Source organism: Falco punctatus (genome assembly GCF_963210335.1).
Source record: "Falco punctatus genome assembly, chromosome: 12".
NCBI classification, from domain to species: domain Eukaryota; kingdom Metazoa; phylum Chordata; class Aves; order Falconiformes; family Falconidae; genus Falco; species Falco punctatus.
The window spans coordinates 2355020-2371389 of NC_137592.1; the positions used below are offsets into that span (position 1 = coordinate 2355020).

A 16370-nucleotide genomic window follows, 5' to 3' on the forward strand; every position below is an offset into this window, starting at 1 on the left:
CATCGGGGGCAAATACACGAGGTGTCCACTGCTGTGGCCAAGGCGCAAGCAGGAGCCACGACGGTCGGGAACTGGACCCCTCACACTTCAAGGAAATGATAAGCAACAAGAATGTAGATAAGGAGTCTTCCGACAAGGCAGAGAGAAAATTCAAGGATGCTAGGGTAAAATAATTGTGGTAACGGGAGACTGCAACTTCCTACGCAGATGCCCTCCCCCCCACAAAGAGGGGGAATCCCCTGGTCAGGGAAGCACACACAGTAAATTTAAAATGAACTGTATCGTTAAATGAAAGCAAGAGAACTTTACACCAATCATAATAAAGGAATGTATGACTAGAGTCACTCAAGCTCCACCTGAGAGTAAAGAAAAGTATAAAAGGTGAATGAATGAGGGGAGAAATAGGGAAGAGACCACCGAGACTGACTGCTGGGACCAGCTGACAGGCTGAGCCTTTCTTCTCCCCCCCCCCCAGATGAGACTTAAACTAAGCACTTCTTCAGTAACAGTAAGTTTTGAAATATCTATTAGAGAGTTACTCTCCGATATTTATAACCAGGCTGTATCGTTTGTAACTTTTCCACATGTTTTATACTTAGTAACATTTTACCTGCACATGCTTTTCTGCAGACAGTCACTATCACCAGCCATCCAAAAACCTGTATATCTGTTGCACAAATCAAACTGCACTGTTAAGTCACTAGTCATCACAGTTTCTCATAGAACATGACCAAACCCTAGAGTGTGGCTGTCCTAGTTCACGAGCACGGCTGGACTGGCAGCACAGACCGCTATTAGTGTATTCAGATCTGCAGCAGTTTAATATACATATTAAATGCGACTGGACTGATGGTGGTAAATTGGACATCACTTAGAATTCAAACCCAGCCACACCTAACCTCCCACCTCGTGAGGAGAGTTAGAAGGCAAGGGGGTTTATTTTCTGCCAAATTACTCCATCCCCTTTAACACAACACCCATCTTCATCATCATCACATCCCAGGACCCTGCGCCTGGGGGAGTGCGAGGAGGATGATACGATGCTGTACACCCAGCCCCTCCCATCAACAACTCCATGATAAATGGTTGCTTTTTTTCAGACTGCTGAATTTAATGGACTAAAAAGCCGTTTAATCCAGCTTACACAGGTCCACATATGCATATAAAAGTGCTGTAATACAACATTCCAGTTACAAGTAGGTATTTCATAACATACTGCATACGGCACCATTACTCAGCCGGCACGGTCAGATACACCGGCTCTCCCTCTGCTTTCCCATAAGGGCAGTTCCAGTTTCAACATTTATATGAGACTTTACATGAGAGAAAGCTCCTTTACATGATGAAGCTGTTCCCAGCCTCAGCTGTCCTTTCTGCTGCTTAATCCATTCCCCACGTGCTGAGCAGCCAGCCAGGGAACATGCTCCAGACCGGGGCAGCTGAGAATTAGCTTTTCCTTCTCGACCACCGTGGGTCGCCCCCATTAGGCTGCACTCTCAGAAGTCAGATTACTAGGTACAGCGGTGGCAGGGGACAAGTTTAAGATCTCTTCAAATGAAGGGCCTTCATCCTCAAGGGGTATCTCTGCCTCAAACATGCGCTGGAGCAGAGCATCAACCGTCCTGTAGCCTGCAGGTGGCCAAAAGAAGAGTCATTGTAAGCATCCATTCCTGTTCTTCAGCAGAAGTGAGGTAGCAGCTAACTTAAGGCAGCTCTTAGTCAAAGGCTGCTCCCCACGCTTTATGCTGAACAGGCAAGAAAACACCCCAAATTATGTTTCCTGGCATTTTACCTCCACATACTTTTAAGCAGCGTAAGCACTTGTAAAGGGTAAGACCATTATTTTAAGTGCTTCTATTCCCGTGTGTCCTTCAACGGATTTGTGATCCCAGTGAGCTGACATGCCAAGAAGCACAAGCCTGGTGAACTGCTAAGGCATAGCAAGAAAGCCCACAGATTAAAAAGTAGCCACTAAGCTAGAGGAAAGAAGCATACAGTCACCCTGTGATCCAAATCAGGACGAATACAAAGTGCATGTAGGAACGAGAAAAGAAAACCGACTCTCGGCAACAGCAGCACCACAGCAATGTCTGCATGGGCTGGTAAGGAAGACAAGCGTGCACAGAAGGGCAGAGGTAGGAGAGAGGAAAAGGAGTTGCTACAGAAGTAAAAAGAAACAGCAAACGTTAGAGTGTCCACAATTCCCAAAGTCTCCAGCTGGGTTTAGCAGTCTTTGTAGCCCAAAGGAAGCAGAAGTGCTTAGGAGCTTCCCCAGAGAGAGGGTTACGATCAGGGACAGTTCAGAGCCTTGGCCTCTTAAACAAAAGACTGAGCACACTGTAGGGCTGCACTTACGTTTGGAGGCAATTTTAAACACCAGCCCTTTAGACTGTGGCTTTGTTTCACCTTCCCCCTCGAGGTCATGCTCGGCACTCTCCATGTTATCAAGGAGCTGTTCATCCTGGAGCTCATCCCTACACAAGAAGGGCCACAAGTTACCTAGAGGGGAGCACGTTCTCCCCCGGGGCCCACATGTACTCAGAGGCAACGGATTCTCTCGGACAGGGCAAGCACCAGTCACGGTGTTAGCATCCAGCATCCTCCGGGCAACAGCCCTGGGCTGGAAAAGCTTGGCAAGGCAGCTGCAAGGCCAATGCAAAAAGCCTTCTGGTAACACCTAGACCAAGCCCACATGGTCATGACAGGTTAGCAAGTTCCTTGTGACAAGGAAGAGGAGTCTCAGCTCACACCTTGGGACCAGGGGTGGCTTTTTCCTCCAGTCCCACAGCCCTCACATGTGCCATACCAGCCACAACCAGCACTGCCCTCTTTTTTGGGGGGGCTTACTCTTGAACTCCCATTCCCAGCTCCTGGATTTTCTGTTCAATGGCTGTTTCTACTTCACTCTTCTCTAGGGAGTACTCCACAAAGAAAGCTTCCAAAATGAATGACACAAAGATACTGAAAGAAATGATGAGCAGAATTACATGTCAGCGTTTCCTTACTGGCATGCCCCCTGCTTTCGGGCATCATCTACCATCTCCCAGGCTCATCACCCAGCACTCCATCCCCTCCTCTGCCAGACACAGAGAGCTCTCAGTCAGGGGAGATGAGAACAGATGCTGCAGATTCCTCTACAAGACATCCTGCCTGTCTCCAAGGGCCACACCACCTGTGACCCTGGGGCCATCAGCAGTGCTCTGGCAGCAAGCAGAGCCCCTCTTCCTTTCAAAGCGGCTGAGAGCAAACCAAAACTTACTTGACAATAATTATCACCATCACAATGTGGAAGGCAATGAAATACAGCTTTGCAGCTTGAACTGTCACGCTGGCGAATCCATTGGCAAAGAGTATAACGGGAGTTAAGGGCAAGAACATTAAAGGAGAACGTCTTGCTGGAGAGAAGTGCAGAGAGAAGAACCAGATAACCTGGCCAGCAACAACCTTCTGACCAAAGCCCTCTGCAGGGACCATTTCTCTGTTGCCTGGCACTACGTGCACGGGTGTGTGCAATACAAGGGGAAGAGCACGGATCACTGCGCTCTCGTTTGAACCTTCCGCCACAAAGGATATCATGCCACTGATTGACTACAGTGAGCTCCATCAGGACGATGAAGGACGATGCAAAGTTGTTGAAATTATTCTTGCAGTATTTCCCACGGGCAAACAGAGAATCCTTGAGAGCTGGGTTTCCGCATTCCAGGGCGTGAGGAGCATTTGAGTTTGCAGGAAAGAACTGGATTTTCCCATAGAACAACTCCATGCCAATGATAGCAAATATACAGTACACAACCTGGGAAGAGAAACCCCATTGCAAGTTCCACAGCAATTTTAGAGTTCCAGCAGGTTTTCCAGTTTTTACAGAGCCAGCAAGCAGCTGAGGGGCAGCACAGAGTCCAAGAGACCCAAGCCACTGGAGAGCGATTACCAGGCAGGAATAAATAAGCCAAGAACTACAGCCCAAGTACATAGAAATGAAGTATTCTCAAATCACAATAGAAGCTATTTTTAGGGAGTTATTAGAGAAACAGATTTCTCATTCAGCTTCTTGCCCAAACCATAGTTTGATTCCTCACAGTGTGAGACCCAGACCGCAGAGAACATCTTCACTGCCCCATGGAGCAAAGAAGGATGTCCTGACCCGGCAACCAGCAGGAACCCAGCCCCTCTGCACACATTTACTCGTGCAATGACCAAGGGTCAAGTGGACACTTACAGTTTCAAGGGCCCGCCATCCAGAAATTTGCATTTATCCTCTTGGAAACAGCATGAGCCTGAGACTTAAGACACATTCCTGTAAAACTGGAGTGCTTTGAGCTAAGACACCATGATTTCTTACCAGAGTCAGCCCACCAAATGTCAACATTGTTGGTACGATGTTTATCAGCGTGTTCATGATGACCCGGAACCTACAGCAAACGATTCACGACAACACCTGGTGTGGGGAGGCTCTTATAAAGGCCATGCCCATGCTCCCCACATGTCTTTATAAATAAGGAACCCTCCAGAGAGGCTGCTGGGCTTGCCCCAGGCATGCTGGGACAAGGCCTTGGGCTGCTTTGTTGAGTGGCCACGGTCAATCCAAAGTAGCCATGCAGAGCAACTCAAGGCACTGCCTTGGCCGGCTTCTGACACAGCCTGCCCACCCTCATACCCTGCCCCAAACCAACCGTATCCCTACCCCATTCTCTTCATTACCTTTGAACGCTGTCAACAATCCTTATTAGCCTGAGGACCCTTAAGATGAAGACAATATCCAGGATCTGTTGGCTGTTGTACTTTGTGGCTGAGAAAGAAAGAAAAAAATAATTGGTTTGTTATGAAAAATAATCAGGGAAGCATAGAGATAAAGCATGTTCTTACATTTGTTACAATTATGTCCTTGTTAAACATATATATAACAAGGTAGCTATAAAAAAAAACCCAAAACAACAGACTGGGTTAGTTCTTAAGACACCCTATAGGAAATTCATTATCTTGTCAAAAAGTCTCCCAAGCCCGAGGCGATAGCAAAAGACTACTCAAGACCACCGAGTTTCCCAGATGCATGCAGACTAGTTAAGCTGCACTTACTCGATTTCAGGGTGGTATTGAGTATCGTTGCAGTCAAGGCAGCAAAGATGATGAGAGTATCAAACCTAGCACGAGGGAAGGCAGTGCCGTTAGATTTACGGTGACAGAAGGGGTGCTTAAGCTGCCACATGACAAAAACAAGTAGTGACCCCTCTTCCTCACATCTGCACCACACAGCCCTGCACCATCTCAAACTATTTGCAGGGTGGGAAGATGGGAAAGCTAGGTTTAGGGAAACACTTTCCCCTGTCCAGCCACCATCTTCACATGCTGCAGAGCAATCCCTGACACAGAGCAGAGCACAGTAGTCTCGGTCAGAGCCAGATTAGGCCACGAAAGAGCACAATGTCCTCTGATGCATCCAATCATTTTAGTTATGCCCTGGCATGTGAGTTAAGCAGCCCATCTCTCCAAGAAACTTTCAGTTTTTGAGGAGCTGAACACAAACACAAAAAGTCTCACAACTTTTCACACCATCTTTAACACAAACATTGATCCCACTTACCAGTTCCAGAACTGATTTTTGCCAAAGAATGCTCTCGGTTCGTAAGTATACACTTTCAGGAGTATCTCGACTATATACAAAGCAAGGAAGACCCACTCCGCGTAAGAAATATAAGGGGTTTCCTCATCCAGAGCAATGAAGATAGCATTTATTAGAATGATTATGTCGTAAGTCCAAACAAATCCCCTGCAAGAAGAAAAAATCAGTTTGCCACACCCAAACAGGTAAAAGTTACGCAGTTATTTCAGAAGTTCTTTGCTTCCTGTCTCAAATGCTGCCATTTAGGAAACTATCTTTCCCCATCAGTTCTCCCCAAATGTAAGAGTTTAGGAGAAGTTACTGCAGAGTTTAGCTTTGCTTTTGAAGTTCAGCAGAAAACAGAGCACAAGCCTTCAAAGTACACAAGTGTCAATGGTCTCAGTATTAAACAAACTCTTAGAGACTGCTACTGTGTTTCCAACATGCCAAGCAGCATTTCCCAAGCAGAAAGGCTGGATGGGTAAACCAGAAGACTATACAAAATTGGGAGGCGTGGCTGGTACACCCACTGGTGCGCTGGAGTCAGAGGGACCTAGACATGCTGGGAAAGTGGGCAGAGAGGAATCCCACCATGTTCAAAGCAAAACGCAAGGTCCTGCTCCTGGGGAGGAATAACCTCAGGCACCAGTGCAGGCTGGGAGGTCAATCATCTGAAAAGCAGCACTGCACAGGGTCTGAGCAGGTCTCGGTTGTCAGATTAAACATGTGCCAGTAACGAGTGCTGGTGGCAAAGGCGGCCCAGAGCATCCTGGGGCTACATTAGAAAGTGCTGTTAACAGGTCCAGGGAAGTCATCCCCCCCGCCATCTAGTCAGTACTGCTGAGGCTGCATTTGGAGTGTTGTGTTGAGAACTGGGCTCCCCAGTACAAGAGACATGAAAATACTAGAAGTGAGTGCAAAGGGTCACAAAAACAATTAGGGGATAGGATAGTCTGACATCTAACATGTTGAGAGGGTTGGGATTGCTCAGCCTGAAGGGGAGAAGGGGCAGCTCAATATGCATAAATACCTGATGGGAAGGTGCAGAGAAGATGGAGCCAGACTCTTCTCAGTGGTATCCAGTGAAAGCACAAGAGGCAAGGGGCAAAAGTTGAAATACAGGATTTTCCATTTAAACAAAAAAGGTTTTTTTGTTTGTTTGTTTTGAAACAAGAGGATGGTCAAACACTGGAACAGGTTATATGGGGGTTACGGAATCTCCATCCTTTGAGACACTCAAAACCCAACTAGACATAGCCCCGAGTACCCTACTCTAGCTGACCTTGCTTTGAGCAGGGGGTTACACTAGACCGTTTCTAGATGGTCCTTCCAACCTCAGTAGTTCTGCAATTTTGGGAAGACTCAGATCTCTAGCTCTAGCTCACAGTACCATCTCGGTAAGAGCTGATGAAGCAGCACGATGCAGCTTTGCTGCAGAGACTGCCGAGGTAAGATCACCTTAAAGTGAAGCATTTAGTCTGGTCCTTCAAGGCACATGAAGAATCTGAGTAAGTGGGACTGGAATAGGTATGGACTTACCAACAGCCAAGTCTAGCTTCTCCACAACACTTAAGGTCACCTAAGATCAGAGCTGGTCCACAGAACACTTGAAAACGGAACGCCTGATGTTTGCCTAAACGCACTTTGTGCTTTCCAGCAGGACACCCAGATAAGCTTTTGCTTGCACCACCACTGCTCTGCAGCCCTTTGAATGTTAAGAGCTGCTTCCTCCACCAGCAGAGGCTTACCTGTGCCTAACCATGCTGCGCAGGAACCGACTTGCTGCTGACTTGTATACACGAGGCATCCACTGCCCCAGCGGATGGCTGCGTATTTTCAGAGTAATCACCTGGATGTTGAGGAGATCTGCCAGTTGTACAAAGGACTTCTTGTCTGTAGCAGAGGAGAGCACTACACATCAGTCTGCTGTCATTAAAAAAAAGACACCATCTGGCAAACGCAAACCCATATGCACATGAATTGCAGCAACCTGGACTCAGTATCTGTTTACGGCAGCAGGCAATGCATGTGCCCACAGAACAGGCTGCACTCTGTACTCAAACAGCTCCTGTGCCCCATTCCTGGGGGGACTGGCTCAAGCCACAGGCCAACAACCAACACAAACCTTTAACAATCAGGAGGGGCATAAACTAGCATGACTGACCCATCTCTCCTGATATCCCGTCTCCAGCAGGAGCAGGGCAAGAGGCTCTAGAGGACTGTGTGGGAAGCCACATTGCTTGGCAGAATCCGGTAACAAGGGAGGCTTTCCTTGCCCTGTGCTGACAACAGGAGGTCCTGTTTGCCATGGTGAGCTTGGCCTGATCTCAAATGGCTTTGAAGAGCCACCCACAGTGTACATGACGTGGGCTACAGCACAGGCAGAAAGAACACCTTTCAGGACTTAAGCAGTCCAGAGGGAAGCAGGAAGAGGGGCCTAGAGTCCCTCTGGGTCCATTACAAATGACCAGTCCCAGTGCTAAAACCCTTGAAGCAGCAGGCTCCTGACCACAGGCTCTCCCCAGTCCCTTGGCCCACTGCTCACCTATGAAACCCTTCTGCTCATCATCCGAAATGCGTAGCAGCAGCTCTCGGTGGGAGTTGCTGGTATCAGGAGCCACCAGTTTGACAAGCTGTTTCCACCGGGCTTCTCTAACCACAAACTGTGCTCCCTCCTCTTCCTTCAGGAGGTTGAAGGCCTCTATCATCTTGCGGTGCTTCATGTAAGCAAGCTTGCGGATCTCATTCTAGAGAGATTATTGTGATTCAGGCAATGGCAGTCACCCTTTCCCCTTTTTGCTTTTAAATATCTTATTTTCATGGCACAGAGATGCAAGAAGAGACTCAGAGGAACACAGTTGGAGTGGTATTAGACACAATGAGTACAGCACAGTCAGCGGGGGTGATGAGAAATGCTATTTAACAGGCAGCCATGGGCTCTCTTGCACAGCACACTGGAAGTATCAACAGATTGCTTGCTGCTGGGAGATGCATTGAAAAACCGGAAGAAAAGACAAAGGATAGTCCCTAACAGGAAGGAGATGTAAAGATCACAGGATCTGCATGTCCACAGGTCACAGAAGCAAAGAGGATGTGCCCACACATGCTTCCCATCCGTAAGTGAATACTGCTGAGAACAGGGGTGGAGATCTGCTTCTGGACATGATTACAAGCAGGCTGAAGAACCTTATACCCTTAGGAGACCAGCTTCTGGGAAGACCTAGCAGCCTGCTTACTGAGAAAGAGCCAGTTCCCTCATGGGAGCACTCAGGAATTCCCAGCTCTCACCTTTTGATCACAAGTACCAAACCACACCTACTCAGTTTGAGCAGAAGCAGCAAAGAGTAACTATTTAATTTGGCCTCCCTTTAAGTTCCCTTTGCTTTAAGGGCACACGCAGTGGCATAAAAAGCGTGCCGTGCACTTAGAGCCAACTGAAAACAGGTATTTCCTTACAAGGTTATACAGAACAGCAGGCAGTCACCAATTGCAACTCACCCCCTCCAAACATTACCTTGAGGTGTTTTTTGTAGTTATTGTACACAACAGCCAGGAAGAGAGACATGAAGATGTAAGTGTTGACAATGACGAAGGCAATGAAGAACAGGGCGTACCATGAGCTGAAGTCAAATGCTGGCATCCTAAAGAAGCAGAGAGATTGCTACATGTTAGGCAGACCAGCAGGAAAATAAAAGAAGCCGTAAGAAAACAATCTTCCAGATGGATTTCCAAGTACTGTTTTCAAGAGGCAGATCAAACTTGCTAGATAACAGCCAAGCTAAAACCTGGATTAGTTCCTTTGGAAAACATTTTTTTCCCCACTAGGTTTTCATCCTGTTTATCAGGCCCTGACTGAAGGGATACAGAAGAGAAAGCACAGACATGAAGTTTCTGTCAGCATGGCTAAATTTAAGTGCAAAGTCTTGAGGTGATGCCTTAGTCAGAAGCTGGTTACTGGCTTTCCAGACCCTCACTGCGCTCAGATCTCCTCTTCTACTTAATCTAGGAAGACTAGAGGCATTTCTCAGTCTAAATGCCCAGGGCCCCTGTAACATTCCAGTTCTGTTCAGCACATTTCCAGTACGGGTGTGCCATTCCTGGCCTGCCCTTCCTCTTTGATGGCACCTTGACAATAAAAGCCGAAATGGGAACTCAGAACAAATAAGGATGTGAAGCCCAGCTCTCACATAAGCTTAACACAGCTGTGAAAATTTTAAAAAGTCTGCCTAGAGAGCCCTGCAAATATTATGAAAGAAAAAGACATCTGATGATTAAATCACACCCTTCCTTTCCAGGAAAGGCTTTTAATCCAAAAGCGTGTGTGTTTGTCCCTCTAGTGCAAGGGTCCTCAAACTATGACCCGCGGGCTGGATACGGCCCCCCAGGGTCCTCAATCCGCCCCCTGGCATTTACAGAACCCCCCGCCCTCCTCCGCCGTGGGCTGGGGGGGGGAACCAAGCAGCCGCAGATGACTGCCTGCCACTTCATCCGCGCGCCGGCCCCCTGGTTAAAAAGTTTGAGGACCCCTGCTATAGTGTAAGCCTTCATTGGAAACTGGGTCACTTGGAAAGCAAGATTTTTAATACAGATTTTCTAGAAGTCTTCCTAACCTCAGATCCTGGTTCAGAGCCATTTATATTATACAACAGATAGCTGAGAATTCACGAAACCCTCGCAGGCTGGAAAAAGTAAGAGCCCCGTTGCCACTCTGAAATACCTTGTTGTGCAAGACACAGGATTGTTCTAACCAGAGATCCTGCCACTAGGAGCGGGGCACCAGCATTCACAACAGAAAGACTGCAAGCTCAGCATACTTACATGACATCCGGGCTATTTGCTGCCGTCACCAGCACATAGAGGTCAAACACAATTTCTAGGTAGTTTTTGAAATACGGCATACCTTCTGCTGTCTGGAGATTCCTAGAAGGAAAAGGACAGTCCAAAGTTAAGCACAGAGATCACATCGCACCACAGGAACTACACATATCAGCAGTGCTTGTATTCACTAGTAATCATTTGGAGTTGCCAGATTCTCTCCTGCCCGAAAGTATCACACACATTCTTCCCATCCAGCTCTGAGCAAAAGAAATATTCACACCTTTCACCAAACAGCTTCAAGGCCATGAGGGAGAACATGAGAAGGCTAAACATGAAGAGCAAGAAGACGTAGGTGATCTCTGGCAGTGTGTTGCGGATGCTGCGGAAGGCTCTCCGAATCTGCCAGGGAGAAAGGAAGTGTTTAGAGGCAAGGTGCTACTTGTCCTTCCCCCTTATCGACCCACCTGGATCACACACCTACACAGGGACAGGCAAGCAAAGTGGTTCCACAGGTACACTTCTGTCACAGGGCAGAAATTCTGACCCAGACATGCCAGCTTCGTTCTGCTAAAACCCGTGCAAGGGTATCAGGCCTTTCCTCCTCATTCCCCAGAGGAGATGCAACAAGGGCAGACCCTATGCACACACCACCACAAACGCGGCTAGCCGAGGGACAGAGGGCCCTGCCGCACTGCTGAGATGCTCTTGCTGCAGGGGACTGATCGGGGACAGAAGCCCATCACTTTAGGCCACAAAACACACACTCTGAGCCCAAGAGTTCAACTGCTCCCTGCCCCAGGCCTCCAGACCACAACAGCTTATTCATTTCTAAGTCACGACCAGAACAGTCTTGGGCAGCAGGGCAAAGATCTCCCTGTGACAACAGGAATCAGAGTCCAAATCACCCATCTGGACTGCAAGTTCACCTTCCGAGAACAGCACAACACATGTGGTTGTTCACCTCTGAGACTTCCAGAAATAAGCAACCTGGTCCCTGACCTAGGGAGAAACAGTTTTCTTGTCTGCAGTACTGCTCATGCTGACACCTCCTGAGGACAGCACCTAACTCTGCTTGGAAACAGAGGCTGCTCCTCCCATACAGGCTGGACTAAACACAGCACACAGGCTGACCTTACAAGAAACATTCTTTCTTCTCCTTGCAGTCTTACGCTTTAAGCATGATCTTCCCTAAATAATCACAGCACCATGTTTGGTGAGAACCTCTAGTTCCAAGCATGCTCAGGGTTTTGGACAACAATAACCCAGCCCGTAGGTACAGGCAGAAGCCCTTCAGTGCTTTGCACAACACCCAAGCAGCACCAGTGCTAATGCACCCTTTTTTCTGTCTCAAATTATTGCTTCGGGTCACCTCTGAAAGAAACCTTCACTCACAGGAACCTGAATTCTGCCACTTCTGCACAAAAACCTTTCTACTAAATTCCCTGTATCTCAGAAAGCAGCAGGCTGTCTAAAAACAGGATCCTGCACCAGGGGTACATCCCACCAGGTCTCTTCCTTACCTGGCGACTCTCTGCAAAGTTGATCAGGAAGATGGGCCTCACAATTCTTGACCATCGAATGCTCCTCACATTGTATATCCTGAGAACCCCACATATGGTCAAGTCTGTTAGGGATAACTGTAGAAGAAAGAAGGAAAATTCCCAGAAGTAATGTCAGAAATGTGTCTAGATGGTGATGACAATAGGGTTATCTGATAGAAGACACGCACAGGTGACAGGTTCATGAGAACAGGTCCAACTGTTGGTTGATTTGACCAGGGCTCTTGTACATCAGGCTTGTTACCAGGAAAGCAACAGGGGGAAAACGCCACCTCTGCATTGGCCACTTCAACCTTGGAGGCTCCCCTAGGCCTAACTCACCAGGATTGCAACCATGATGCAGATGTTCTTGGTATCCTTCCAGAAGACGTTGCGAAGGGTGACTTTTGCAAAATGTACCAGTCGGCCAAAGAACACCAGAAGGCACAACACCTCGACCAGTGAAGTGACCTGCAGAGAGAGAAGGGGCCCAAGTCAGGACAACTGAGAGTGGTGCTAGCCCTTTTCACACAGATGAGGATGTTCAGGCTGGGGTACAGGCAGAGTCAGTATAAAAGTTTTTCCAGCAGGTTTTGCTGTCGACTGTTTCACGGGCTCATGTATCTGGCACTGAGCAATAGCTTCAGGCTTCCTTTTGTGAAATTCCCTGCCACAGGCAGGTTAAAGCCTGTAAATTTGTATTTGCTTAGCACACCTCTCGCAAACACACTAGTGCTGAATGAACAAAGGCTACAGAGAAGTCAGTCCTAAGGGCAACACTCCACTTCTGCCTTCAGACATGAGGACCGGGCTCAGGTCACACAGAAGGCTGGAATTGTTCTGAGGTGCAGAAAAGCAACGTGACTTTTTCTGCAGTCACATCAGCCACTGCTGACAGCCACGATGGCTCCCATAGTCCCTGTGTAACTTCTATGCTCTTTTTTGTCCCCATTTCAGTAGAGCAAAGGTATAAATGGAAATATCAACCTCAATTATCTCCCAACACCTCTGACAACTAGTTTCAAGCAAGAAACCCTTGCTTGCTCTACCAAGCAATGCAATGCTGGCTGCATTGCTGCTCCTATGCTGAAAACTTACCAGGAAGGGGAGCGGATACACAGCAGGTTCTTCAAACACCGCAAGGGACAGGTTGAGAAAGATGAAGAAGTAGGTGGCTGTTCGCATAATCCAGTGGTTATAGAGATAATAAAGCCTGTAGAAAGAAGGCAGTGGCACCATAAATAAAGGCCTCAGTGCACATACCCATGCGCTTACCAAACGCATCTTGGAAGAACAGCGCACACTGTCCCAACGAGTCATGGAGGAAGAAGGGTAACAGCAGCACAATTTCTGCCAGCCAGGGATTTGGCAATTTGTTTCCTGGACCTTTCTTATAGCATCATAGCCAATGGATGCCATACTCCCTTTCAGGGAGGAAAAAAATCCAGGAAGGTGCAACACAGGTGTTCTCCAGTTCAGTTGAGGACTGCAACATGCAGATTTGCTAAAGCTGCTTCCTTTTTGTAATTACCTTGTTCCTTAATTTGAGTGCAAACTTCTGCTAAGCTCAGGTATCCACAGGACACACAAATTAAGTCTGATCAGTTATCTAGCATCCTTTTTTCTTTCAGGTTAAAAAGCAAAGAGATAAGAAGAGCCACCAAAGAGAAGTATGGACTTGCACAGCAAATTTTTTTTTTTTTCATACACAGGTCAAGCAGCACTCTAACTCCTACAGCAGCAAAACCTCTGGTGAATGCTAGCAAAAACCATGAACATGTCCAGCTCAGCCTCCCACAGGAGGTTTCACACTATGGCATACAACAGTGGCTCCTTTAGGGAGATGTAGAGTAGCTCTATAAAGCATGTAGTTTCCCTGCCAATAAAAAAACCCTGCCAACATTGCCAAAGAGTCACCTCAGCTGCCAATTAACCACCTGCATAAACACTACAGGGCAGGCAGTTACACAGATGACATGATATTATACCCTTAATTACACCATCAAGACACAACCATGTAAAACCTAATAATTTCTTTTAGTTATACTAAGCCTACTTGGGCAGGTGTCCTGGTTTTGGCTGGGAGAGAGTTAATTTTCTTCCTAGCAGCTGGTACAGTGCTGTGTTTTGGATTTAGTAGGAGAATAATGTTGATAACACAGTGATGTTTCAGTTGTTGCTAAGCAGCACCTGCTCTAAACCAAGGACTTTTCAGTTTCCCATGCTTGGCCAGCGAGGAGGTGCACAAGGAGCCGGGAGGGAGCATAACCAGGACAGCTGAGCCGAAGGGCTATCCCATACCACAGAACGTCAGGCTCAGTATATGAACCGGGGTGGGGTGGGTGGGTGTGTGTGGCTGGCTGGGGCCTGCCGGTCGCTGCTTGGGGGCTGGCTGGGCATCAGTCAGCGTGGGGTGAGCAACTGTATTGTGCATCACTTGTTGCTTTTTTTCTTTTTCCCTTGTATTTTACTCCTCTCTCTCCATCTCCTCTTCATTACAGTTACTATCATTGTTGTTATTTTAATTATTAAATTGTTCTTATTTCAACCCACAGATTTTACCTTTTTCTGACTCTCCTCCCCATCCCACCAAGGTGTCACTGAGTGAGCAAGGAGCTGTGTGGTACTTAGTTGCCAGCTAGGGTTAAACCACACCAAGATTATATGCACACACTCCGTTTTTTTCTGAATCAGACAGGCACCATAACTATGCAACGGCATGAACCTGCTCAAATCCTTTATAACAAACATACTTAACTATACTTGCATCTCCAAAATGTCCAAGAAGTAAGAGGGAAGGGTTTTGTGGGGAGGGCTACAGGACCCATTAATGCTCACCCACCGCTTTGCTGGCAGTCTGTTGTATCACCTTTCCTTTCTACACTAGCCACTTTCTTTTAAGTTTTACACATGGCAGGCGTTTGCCTAAAGCAGCCCCAACCTGAAGGAAAAGTCACTTCTCTGAAGTTGCTCAGCCTCTTGCCAGCAACTAAAAGCAAAGAGAGTCACCACTGCAGGGGCACTTATTGCCAATTAACGTAACCTTTTAATTACTGCTGCCCCTAGCTAGCAGCAACCACCCTTTCTGAAGCACACCTGAGCAGAGGTGCCATACATTCCTTTGATTAGCCGAAGTTTTGGTGTTGCATTGGGCTGGTGTCACCTGCTGCCAAGCCAATCTGTAACAGCTGCGATGGCCTGGGACAGGGCTGTTCTCCCACACAGGCCAGCTGTGCAGCCCCCTGCTACCGAGACCCTGCCTCTTACACCCAGCACAGCCACGCTCCAGCATGCCCTCCCAAGCATGGTGAGGGCTGACCAAGCTTCCAAAACTCTTCATCCCCACAGAGCGCTGCAGCTTGAAAGTTTTTTCTTTCCCTCCAACAAAACCCAGGGTTTTATTTCTTGTCCCATCCTCAACACACAGATGCACCCCATTTAACACACGCACTTCAGTTTAAATCTAGTTCTTTGCATCCTGCCCACCCAACGTTCTCAGCATCCAGCTGGAGAACCCGAGGTCTCCCGCCTTGCCCTTCACCTTTTTTGGCTGTTGCTCTTTTGACACGGTTGCAGTGGGTTCTCCCCCGCCCAGCTTGAGACCAGCACAGAGCCCTGCTCCAAGGTGATGGCGCGGGTGTTTGCGGGCACGCAGAACTCCTTACCTGACTGCCTCTGGGGAGGTTTTAAAAGGGATATTTCTGTTGTACTGCGCATCAGAGACAAACGCTGCTGCCAGCAGGAGATCCTGTGGAAAAGGGAGAAGTGCAGCTGGTCAGTGGGTGCTGGAGCTTGAAACGAACTCCGAGCAGAGCCCGAAGCGGCTCCCTCCGGAGCGTTTCTCGCCTTCACAGCGTGCCCAGGGCTCGAGGGACGGCGCAGCTTCGCGGACCCCCCCTCCCGCCGGGCCACCCCGCTACCTGCGACGCCGCCTCCGCCATAGCGCGGGCAGACGCGCCCCGCGGCCCCGCCGCCTTTAGCGGCCCCGCCCCGGCGGAAGCGGGGGCGGCGCGAGCCGAGCGGCCGGGATGGCGCTGGAGGCGCTGCGGCCGCGAGCCGTGCGCTGGGCGCTGCTGGCCGCCTTCGCCGCCGGCGTGCTGGTGGGCTGGCAGGCGGGCCGGGCCCGCCGCCGCTTCCTCCGCTGGCGCCAGCGCCGCCTCCAGCGCCGCCTCGCCGCTGCCCAGCAGCAGCTGGAGGCGGCCTGAGCCCGGGGGAGCCGCGCTGCCGGGAGCCTTCTGCCCTCCCGGCCCTCGCACGGCCCTCCGGCTGTCCCCTCCGGCTGTCCCCTCCGGCTGCCTCACCGGGTTTGGGAGGTCGGTGCAACCCTCCGGCTGTTCCCCTCCAGCAGCCTTGCCAGCTTTGGGAAGTCAGCGCGACCATCCGGTTGTCTCCTCCAGCAGCTTCACCAGGTCTAGGAA

The 16370-nt window shown here is 48.9% G+C and overlaps 1 protein-coding gene across 1 annotated transcript; it reads right to left on the bottom strand.

Moving 5' to 3' along the window:
* Nucleotides 1-1086: 1086 nt before the first annotated feature.
* Nucleotides 1087-16133, bottom strand: LOC308072054 (two pore channel protein 2-like). The gene is made up of 19 exons (XM_080408374.1): nt 15873-16133; nt 15618-15700; nt 13051-13165; nt 12295-12423; nt 11935-12051; nt 10695-10813; nt 10415-10516; nt 9111-9237; nt 8142-8343; nt 7345-7489; nt 5579-5764; nt 5074-5138; nt 4699-4786; nt 4340-4409; nt 3574-3793; nt 3260-3350; nt 2848-2961; nt 2356-2474; nt 1087-1629 (listed from the first exon to the last, which is right to left on the bottom strand). The coding sequence occupies exons 1-19, from the start codon at nt 15891-15893 to the stop codon at nt 1484-1486; spliced, it is 2259 nt and encodes a 752-aa protein (XP_080264500.1). The 5' UTR covers nt 15894-16133; the 3' UTR covers nt 1087-1483.
* Between the last annotated feature and the right edge of the window lie 237 nt (nt 16134-16370).

Bases quoted from the DNA above. Each gene is read 5' to 3' on its own strand.
- LOC308072054 (XM_080408374.1), bottom strand. From the start codon at position 15,893: ATGGCGGAGGCGGCGTCGCAG. The intron at 12,052-12,294 runs GTGAGTTAGGCC...TTTCTTCTACAG, and splicing joins GCATCATGGTTGCAATCCTG to TTATCCCTAACAGACTTGAC. The intron at 9,238-10,414 runs GTAAGTATGCTG...CTGCTTCTTTAG, and splicing joins GCAAATAGCCCGGATGTCAT to GATGCCAGCATTTGACTTCA.